Source organism: Branchiostoma floridae, chromosome 16, assembly GCF_000003815.2.
Source record: "Branchiostoma floridae strain S238N-H82 chromosome 16, Bfl_VNyyK, whole genome shotgun sequence".
Classification (NCBI taxonomy): domain Eukaryota; kingdom Metazoa; phylum Chordata; class Leptocardii; order Amphioxiformes; family Branchiostomatidae; genus Branchiostoma; species Branchiostoma floridae.
In genome coordinates, this window is record NC_049994.1 from 5,632,903 (window position 1) to 5,643,032 (window position 10,130).

General features: G+C 43.9%; 2 protein-coding genes across 4 annotated transcripts in view; one reads left to right on the forward strand and one right to left on the reverse strand.

The window, feature by feature from the left end:
• LOC118403353 overlaps window positions 1–2,348 on the forward strand; it is a 7,760-nt gene extending 5,412 nt beyond the window's left edge. The window contains exons 2-3 of the mRNA XM_035802058.1: window positions 815–1,116; window positions 1,863–2,348. Coding sequence (XP_035657951.1) covers window positions 815–1,116; window positions 1,863–1,874 — 314 coding nt within the window. The 3' untranslated portion in view covers window positions 1,875–2,348. The remainder of the gene's footprint in view (window positions 1–814; window positions 1,117–1,862) is intronic.
• Window positions 2,349–6,125: 3,777 nt separating this feature from the next.
• LOC118403339 (microfibril-associated glycoprotein 4-like) overlaps window positions 6,126–10,130 on the reverse strand; it is a 6,503-nt gene continuing 2,498 nt past the window's right edge. Inside the window, exons 1-4 of one of the 3 annotated variants that reach the window (XM_035802043.1) lie at window positions 8,596–8,883; window positions 8,088–8,248; window positions 7,294–7,558; window positions 6,126–6,615 (exon numbers count right to left, since the gene is read on the reverse strand). In XM_035802043.1, coding sequence (XP_035657936.1) covers window positions 6,365–6,615; window positions 7,294–7,558; window positions 8,088–8,248; window positions 8,596–8,815 — 897 coding nt within the window. In that variant the 5' untranslated portion in view covers window positions 8,816–8,883 and the 3' untranslated portion in view covers window positions 6,126–6,364. Of the gene's footprint in view, window positions 6,616–7,293; window positions 7,559–8,087; window positions 8,249–8,595; window positions 8,884–10,130 lie in introns of those variants that run through there. The other 2 variants (XM_035802044.1, XM_035802045.1) reach the window with 2 other exon arrangements.

A 10,130-nucleotide genomic window follows, 5' to 3' on the forward strand; every position in this document is an offset into this window, starting at 1 on the left:
ACCTAGTCTCGCGTTCTCTCGCGAGATCGAGACTCTCCGTGATAAAGACGGGTTTCGAGACGACTCGGCACCTGAGACAACTCGGCCCTAGTCGGCACCATACTTACTCGGCACATAACTTTTATATTTTGCACTCGAAGAATGATAATCCTATCATTCCGGCAGCATAAGAAGTGACATAAGAATGTACAAATCAATCTCACCCCACGAGGTAACGTTTTGGATACAAATTTTTAGGATACAAGATCCCCAAAACATGTTGCGGGCCGCGCCGGCGACGCCATTTTTTAGTTGTTATATCGGCGTTCTTTCACGATGTCACTCTACTTCTCTTCTATATCACCGTGTTTGCAAGTTAGTACAAATGAAAAAAGATGTAATAAGCAGTTCAATATATTTTGTTGGTCGTAAATTACAACTGTTTGTAGGTTTCAAAAACGCGTTGAGATGACCGATCTGATATAGACAGAGCCTCGGCCGTTCAAAGTTAACGTACTTTGAAGTGACGTTCAGAGCCTCAAAATGTCCGTAAAATTGTGCCGACTGTATGACTTACAAGTTATTGCAGTGAGAGAAATGTTTTGCAGTTAAACATCTTGCATTTCTCACAAACCTTCACAATTTCATGTCATATTCTTGGTGCCAAGTTTTCCCACTTGGCTAGGTGCCGAGTCGTCCCAGGTGCCGAGTTGTCCTGATACGACGGACTGTCAGTCGTAGAAAATTTGGTATGTACCTCACCTTTAAAACAGTCATTGCTTGAAGAAAATTTGGATGAAATGATGATGGATATTTTCTCATTGTCGGATATCAGGTTGCTCGACCGTCCGTATTTCTGGGTCGAGCTCGCTCCACTCTGAACGGCTGACAACCTACACCATGACGGGAGAGACTTTGGATGGTCGACCGGTGTACAAATCATCCCGTGGTGACTACCTGTTCTACTACCGATCGGATGGTGATTGGCATGTTGGTCCTGTTTTGGGGACTAACAGAATATCTATGTTTGTGGAAGACAACAGCATGTACGCCGAGGACATCACTGGGACCTGGCGTCTGTACGACGGCGTCTTTTTTTTCCTCGAAACAGGAGCATCCGAGTCACTTGCGCCGCCGGTAAGTAATACATTTTCTAACTAGAGTTCGGCGACCTCATACCTCCATGAAATATCTAGAGCTTTTGTAAATTTTATGCAAATGAATACCACATTTACATAATTTATGCATGGTAATGTTCATCATTGACTAATGTACACATGTCACAAGTATAAAATTTGCATCGTTAATTATCAAGCATTCGTGCAACTTTTGCATATGTGTTATATGTGTTACATTTATTGAAGTCCGGGTATTGAAATCAACAGAATTATACATTTTCGTCATTAATTATGCAAATTAAGTCCTCATTTACATAAAATATCATTATGAACATATTTGCATAAGCTACGTGCATGCCTAAAATAATGACAATCCGTCGTTCCTTTCTGCAGTTATCCTCTTTGGAATATCTTGACGAAAACGCCCCTGCAGTTCCAAAATTAAACGTTAGGGGGCTCACACTTGCCCAATTTTGTTATGACGCTAAAAGCTATCTACCACCCAAATTTCAAGACCATATCATGTCCGGTACAAGAGATACATTGAAAATACTGCTATGAATATTCTCATTAATTATGTCTCGATCTCGCGAGAGAACACGAGACTAGGTCTGGCTTCCGTAGATTATCTGCCCCCTTCCCCCGCCTCCTTGCGGAGAAGGGGTAGGTAGGACTTAGGCAGCTCCCAACCCTCATTCCGGTTCAGCTTCGCCCCCAGCTTAGATTTTTAACATCTTATCGAAGTTCGTGTTAAATTTTCCCAAGGTCCAAGCATAGGAGTCATCGTTGGCGTTGTGGTCGGACTTGATGCGGCTGTGGTGCTGCTCATAGTCGTTTGCTGCTACTGCAAGAAGAAGAAGAGTGCACCCCCTGCAACTACACAGAACAACCAGCCTGTGGGTACCACCAACCCCACCTTTCAGCCAGCACCATATGTACCACAGCCATTCTCACCACCTCAGTACCCACCGCCTTACGTGGCTGGTGGTCAGCCTGTATGTACCACCAACCCCAACCTTCAGCCTGCACCATATGTTCAACCGCCATTCTCCCAACCTCAGTACCCACCGCCTTACGTGGCTGGTGGTCAGCCTGTATGTACCACCAACCCCAACCTTCAGCCTGCACCATATGTGCAACCACCATTCTCACCACCTCACTATAAGGCTTAGGTCACATTTCCAAACCGGGGACCGGTCAAGCAGCTTTCGGGAGCAAAAAGAATGATATTAAATACATCAAAATACACAAAATGTTCATGGGCATGATATGTGTATTTTCTAGGTATACAATTTGATTTTTAAATTTTTTTTTTAATTTTTTTTTTGGGGGGGGGGGGAATTGACCGAAAATTAGAGGGGTAAGTCCCTATAGTTAATTCAGTGTTGGAAGTAAAATTTAGCAATTTTTCTATGATGTATTGTACCAACACAGATGAAAATAATGCTAAATTTGATTTTTCGTTTCTTAAAACATCCCGGCCGGGCCCCGGTTTGGAAATGTGACCGAAGCCAAAGGAAGGCAAACGTCATATTTCCACAAAGGGTCCCGACCGGGCAATTTTGGGGGACGAAAATTACGATATAAAAGACAACAAGAAAACAAAACGTACCAAAAATAATTCAACAGCATATGCCTTGTGCATATTCATTGGCACAAACTTCCATTTTTCGTTTCCGCCAACAGCCCGGCCGGGCCCCGGGAAGAAATGTGACGTAGGCCTGACCACAGCCTAACGTGCTGGTGTTCATCCGCGTGGTTCGCATGCAGTAACAATTAACAAAGAATTATTATTATTAGATTGTAGTTTAAACAGTAACGATAGAAATATTCTATTTAGCTATATCGTAGGAAAGTTCTCTCGCTTTGAATCTTTGTCTAGTGTTGAAAAATTTATTTTTCTTATGAGTTTTGATCAGACGACAATATACACACGTCTCAAGCTACATCTTTAACATTACTAAGAAACGAGAAGAATCCAAACAAATGTATACATATATTAGAATGTTTAAGATTAGTCTTAGAATCCATATGTACTGTATTACGACCTTTTGTATCTATATGCCTGTACTTAGCCCGATAGGGTATGAATGTGCAACAATGGCTATCATATTATTAAAGCAGGATATTTTAGCATCCTAGGTTCAAAGCATCTTTAGACTTGCAACTTCATGTATAAAGCTACCTTCTTTGTTTTACCTGGTGGCATTTGTATACTTCTGTGTGTTTATCAGTGTTGTGTAGAAGTGTTTAATGTGCCTATTCCTGAATAACTTGGTCAGATAGGACGTTTTTGCTTCACTTGGAGGAAGACTGTGTGTTGCCGCACTAAGGTGATCTGTGTTTTTTGTAAAACCAAATAATAAACAGATTTTTGCAAGTAAACCAACGCACGTTCTTTCACTTGTTTAGCAGTCGATCATCAACTAAAACAGAAGGCTTCAGGGTTAATATCCATATATCATATTCAATATGTATTTTATTCCCATGATGTTGAAACAGATTCGATCTACAAAGGCTATAGTTCTGACACATTGGACTGTTTGGCACCACCCCGAGAGTGAAAACCTCAGCCAGACGTCATAGTTAGGGGCATACATACATGTCATTGTATCTTAAATGGAGGTCCTGCTTTGAACATAACCTGGAATCCAGTCTCATTGTGGCACGGCCTACCGTAGTTAACGCACGCTTTCTACGGGGCCAGTGCAGCTCTCCGCCGCCGGGGTAATCGTTCACACCCGGTAGGATTTTCACGCGGTTAAACTTTGCCCATTGGGAGTTAATTGCCGGCCACCAAGGCTTGTGGCCGGATAGTTATCCCTCTGGGCAAAAGTCCTACCGCGTGAAAATCCTTCCGGCTGTGGCCGATTACCCCGGCGGGAGAGAGATGCATTCGGCCCGTACAAAGCCTGCACTGACTACGGTAGGCCGAGCCACAAGGAGACTGGATTCCAGGTTACTCTGAACATAACATTTCGATAAAACGACATTAGAGACAAACCACAACAATAATCAGCGCCCTAAATACGTCCCATCAACACCGAGTTCAATGAACGCAGTTAGAATTAACGGTTTTTAGAACACGTGTAGACGATCGAGCTGTGAAGATGGCCACCATCCTGAAACATCTAATACTTCTTCGTACAGTAACAGATGCTGGCTTCTAATTGGTTTACAACAATGTATTGTATGTATGCGGTTCTTTCGTTGTGGTTAATTGCACACTTAAAATGTGTCTCGTCTTCCACCACTTTAGACGTAGAGTATTTAGATATTCTTTCGCACACTGGCAATGTCTTTTATCGCCCGCTCTCTTCTTCTAGGGGTGATCGCTAATAACAAATCCAAGACAAATAACAAACCTGTAATCGAACAAACCGTATAAGCATAACGCTTGTTATTTTAGATGGACAGTCAAATCTGCCCAAGACGACCACCCGCGGGACCGGGCAAAAGCCAACGGCCAGGTGGTCGCTTAGAAGAGTATCGACTCACAACATGCCCGATGCATAGTTTAAATGGTTTTCGTTGTGTTTAATGACAAATAGCAAGCACACGTGCGTGCATCCGCAGCTATCTTTATTTTGAACATAACATCGTAATGGTAGTCAAAATCCGATGCAAACTAACCGAATTCGGCACAAAATCGTCCTAGTTATCATTGAAAATCGATGACACCTCAAGATTTGAATATGACGCATTCATTATGGGCAGGGATTTGGTCCCAAGTTTCGGCGGTCGCGTTGGCCAGGTAGTCGTTGTCAAGAGGTCGCTAAAATTTTACGTCAATTGGGAAAATTTTCGGGACCGAGAAAAAGCGGTCGTAATGGCCAGGTGGTCGCTAAGAAGAGGTGGTCGCTTGGGCAGGCTTGACTGTAGTACGATACCACATTCCTATGTGTGTGTGTGTGTGCACTGTGATGGGACATATGTGTGCGCATGGGTGTTCAGCACCAAGGACAGGTATTTCGCTTCTGGGTGTATGGTGTTCAGCGCCAGGGACAGGTCTGTTTACCTGTATCCCGATTGTGTTCAGCACCAAGGACAGGTATGTTCGCTTCTGGGTGTATGGTGTTCAGCGCCAGGGACAGGTCTGTTTACCTGTATCCCGATTGTGTTCAGCACCAAGGACAGGTATGTTCGCTTCTGGGTGTATGGTGTTCAGCGCCAGGGACAGGTTTGTTTACCTGTGTCCTGATAGTGTTCAGCACCAAGGACAGGTATGTTCGCAAGGACAGGTATGTACAGATGGATTTGTCCTATACACCTGCCCTATGGTTGTAAGCGCCAGGGACAAGTTCGTTTGCATGTGTTTGGACAGTGCTCAGCACCAAGGACAGGTGTATTTGCCTTATGGATTATGGATGAATGCAGGAATCACTTCATACAACCATCCATTGTGAGCGTAAGCAAGAAAAGTCTGAATGCGCTCCTTCGCTTGCGATGTGATCTGGATATCCCAGAAGCGCTTTTAGGATAGAAGCACATTTTGGATGCCGGTCTATCGTAAAAGCGCTTTTAGGATAGACGACAATCTAGGATACAACACCTGTCACAGTCAACACGGCTATTTGACATGGTTTGCCTTTGATGCTGACCGAGCCACCCTCATCACCCTTCCCCGAGTTCACCAACAAACGTAACCCTGTTATCGATGCCAGTCTGGCTCCGAATTCGGCAGAAGTAATCAGAGGAGCAAATCAGAGAAAGAATAGAATAGGTACAACGCTATTCAACTGTGAAACTTACGAAAGCAATAGTTTGAAAAGTTATATGCACAAAATGTCTCTCGCTCAGAAGCCTTTTTCGCGACATGGTGCGGCAGTGATTACGGACACGGTCTCACAGCGCACCCTAGCGGAATCTCGACGAACCGCAAGTTCAAGGTTACACAACTAGCGGTGGACGGGGGATTGACATATGGCCCACACACATGCCAAATATCATCACAATCCATTCAGAGGTTCTTAATTCATGCTGACACATCCCTGTAAATGGACACACATTCAGTCACAGGCACACACATAAACAATACATTCATTTTCATTGAGGCAATAGATATAAAGACGTAGTTTTAACTAGATCGAACTAGTGTAGGATTTAAATGAAATCTTATAAGACTGGAATTGACCATGCCGTTATAGGAGATGAGTTGCTACTGTATGTAATGTTATAGACTTTCAATATTAGAATTTCATCATGAGATTAGCAGGTAACTTTTTCTGTTTCGATGACATGAACGATACAATATATAATGTGTGAAGTTAGGTAGTTGGGCGGATTTTCATCTCTGTGCGCTTCAAGGAGTAGTGGTGACCCTTCCAGTTGTGCCAGCTGACGCCGTCGTAGGTACCGTCATGAGCACCCAGGCGGTACAGCCCGTTCAGGTTGGAGTGGTGGCAATCAGCGTACCACCACGCACCTTTGGCCCCTACAGCACAGCTAGCAGAGCGCTCGTCGTTGTCTCTGTCCTTGGTGCTGAATGGTCTCCCGTCATGGTACACCAGGCTATCCCCTGTGACAAAAGACAACTATATTGACCTCAACAACAGAGTTGCACATGGCTTGAATTGTCTTTGAGATTATCCTTTGCTTTGAGATGTATAGCCTGATTCAATCTCGCTTATAGCAGCCCGCCAAACATCCGCCGGCCCCCGCAGGGAGGGGCCAATTACAGCCCTGGACAGCGGAGTTTGTGTTACACAGACTATGAGATGTACATGTAAGCTGAAATGAGCTATATATGTGGCTTGTTGATCATGAGTATCTTTTGACTTCCTTTTTTTGTGTCGCAATTTTTTCAGCTCTACACTCTGATATCCATGTCTTTGTAAGCAATTGCATATCCTTTCCTGATTTTAGATTTTTTAAAGATTTTTCCTTCGATGTAACTCTACTCCACAATGTCCAAAGTATCCCTCACTTATATGGTACGCGCCAATGGTAAATGGAGATAAAATAAATCACGCTGGAAGCGGAACTTTGTTAATGCTATAAATAGATAGAGTATAACTATATGTATGCATGCATGTATGTATTTCTAAAATTTTAGAGACATATGAATCTACCATATACATCTGCGCGCAAATCTACGCGACGCGTTCAAATTCAACTCAGAAGCAGGACCAAATGATACATTGTCGAGACGACACCGTTTCAAGATTCTGTACTGAAACCGTTAACTATACCTCACCTGCAGTGCCGCTGTAAGTCCCTATGTGGAGTTTGTAGTTCTGGGATTCAGGCGAGATGGCAAACGTGCTGTAAGCCGCGTACGCCGTGTTCCCCTCCACATCCCCCATATCCACCCTGAGCTGGTAGACTTTCTGCACGGCCAGGCGGTACAAGTTGTCATTCCCCAGCCAGAACTCGCCGTTCAGGTTGGAAGGGAAGCCGGTCTTGTAGTCCCTCCAGTTCCGGTAGAAGTCCACTGTTCCGTCTTGGCGTTTCTGGAACAACTTTAAGAGCAACAAAACAACACTGAAACGGTGATAGACAACAAAGCAAATATCTCAATATCAGGACAATGACATGCACAAATGTAGTCGAATCTAACATTTTTGAAATAGTTTTAAACTGTAATTTCCAACACAAAAATTAGACTCACCCTAATTTTCGACTGCACAGCATCAGTCTTTGTCAAGGAATGAACAATCCACTACTGTTGTGACGTCACGTTATGCAGATACAACACGTGACTCAGTGAGCAGTGGATCATAGGTTGCAGGAAGTCTATGGCGCCCACCGTCTATGTTCAGGGATGGCTGTAAAGCTCTTATGTAGATGGTTTCTTTAATCACCCTAGCGAAAAAGTCTGGTTCTGTGTCCAAGATTTCAACTGATATCGATGCCGTGCAGTCGAAAATTTGGGTGAGTCCAATTTTTGTGTTGGAAATTACAGTTCAACTATTAAAGAATGACTCTACCAACACAGATGAACTTTCAAGTTAAGAATAACATTTGTAATAGTAAAGTGACCAGACTTACCGTCCAGCCGCCTCCGTCCGTGTCCATATCACAGAAGACCAGGAAGCCGCCCAGGTTGTCCCGTGGATAAACCATGTACACGCCGCTGGGCGTGGTCTCGTCGTTGTCGAGGATGTCCTGACAGTCTTGGGGCTCGTCGGTTTCCTGGTCGTTTACGTCAGCTGAGGCACATGGTAGGGAGTTAACGTTTACATCCTTGCCGTTTTCATATAATCACAAAGTTGTAGATCTTCTAGGTAACCTCTGAATGTTATTGAGACATATCATGTCTGTGTGGCGCAACGGCTAGAGCGTTGGAATCAGAAGGTCCTGAGTTCAATACACGCCATGTCCCTGCCCCCATGACGGTGGACTGACGCCCACCGAGCCTCACGGCTAATCTGTCTAAAAGGTGCCAAAAACACCTACGGATTTGGTGCTGCCAGTGTGTCAACATCTGCACACTTGCCACCGAGACCCGTGAGTTTCTTTCTTCTTCTTCTATCATAAAACCACAACACTGCGTTACCTTTAGGCCACTGAACTATCTTCTGTGAGAGTTGGTCCATGGCGATGTTCATCTGCTCCAACTCTGCTTTGAGAGCGTTCTCGTTTCCGCAATTCAGCACTGGATTCCCACAGTTGCACACACATTTCTCGTCTGATGGTGGTTTGCAGACCGACTGGGCAGAGCTCAGGAACACAAACGTCACAAGGAACGTTAAGAGGCTGGGAAAAGGCGACGCCATGACGTTAAAATGCTTCCTGGTAGGCTTAGCCTAAAGGAAACGCTGTCAACTGTGGATATGACGACAAGGAAGTTTTCGCTCACAACTTGAAGCGTCATTCTACACTATTGTTTTTGGTCCGATCTATGGGTGTATATTTCACTCGTTATTGTGTAGTCCACAATACGTGGTAGGAGCTCTACTGGCCCGACCTGGCCGGCCACACTCTGGGTCCTGGTGGCTAACTACGGATACAATTATCTCAGTGCAATTTGTTATTTCAGTTACTGCAATGGTTAGTGTGAGGCATCACACTTGAGACGAAAGTCACCACTTTACCTTACTTACTTAGTACTAAGTTACTTGCTAACTTGGGCCCTTCGCCCCCGGCGGAGCATAGGCCACTGATGATAGTCCTCCATTGCACCCGCCTCTGGGCCTTCTTCCTCCTTAGTGACACAAAAATATAACATTCTAGGGCATTAGATCTAAGCTTATTTCCAAAACAGCTGATTAGATTTCCTGACAAAATTTTGTTCATTTTTGACCTTTTTAAAGATTTTCTAGTCTTCCTTAATTCTCAGCGAGCTCTAAATTACGAGGAGGCATGACCCTGATGCCTACGAACAAATGGCAGAGTTTCTTCGTCGGCATCAGGGTCATGCCTCCTCGTAATTTAGAGATCGCTGACAACTCGGCCGGGCTAAATTCTTGAATTGTAAAGGGGGCTTTACCGTGCAGAAACTTTCGCCATACAATTTTGTTATCGGGGACTTTCCAAGCAGGCTGTGACAGAACGACCCATCGAAAGAGATCTATGAGATCTTTTTAAACAGACTTTTCTGTGCGAAACATGCACAACTAACTCAAGAATGCACCCAGTCTGCGATCGTACAACGATAGTAACATGACTGTGACCTTAGTTACACTGAATTCCAGAAAGTGTGAAAAACCTTCACTGCACACTATTTCTGACATCTGATAGTGGCATACAATAAAACACTACAAGAACAGTCTGCAAATTCATATCTTTATCCATACTTGCATGTTTACAAAGTGCCATGATCCAACCTCCAAACATACAATGAGCGTACCTAACATAAATTGGGTAATACCATGTTAAAATGGTCACATACGTAGGCCCAGGTAAGAACATACATGTAGTATCCTTCTCTGAGTGCACACTGTTCACAGAATAAGTGTAAGTTCCCATTCTTCAGAATGCAACATTGCTCATATTTTAGTATTAAATCTTCTCTCCTCATTTGTAAAGATTCTAAGCACCGCTATTGGTAGAAAATGGCAATTTTCGCAACCTCTCTGTAGAAATCTACTG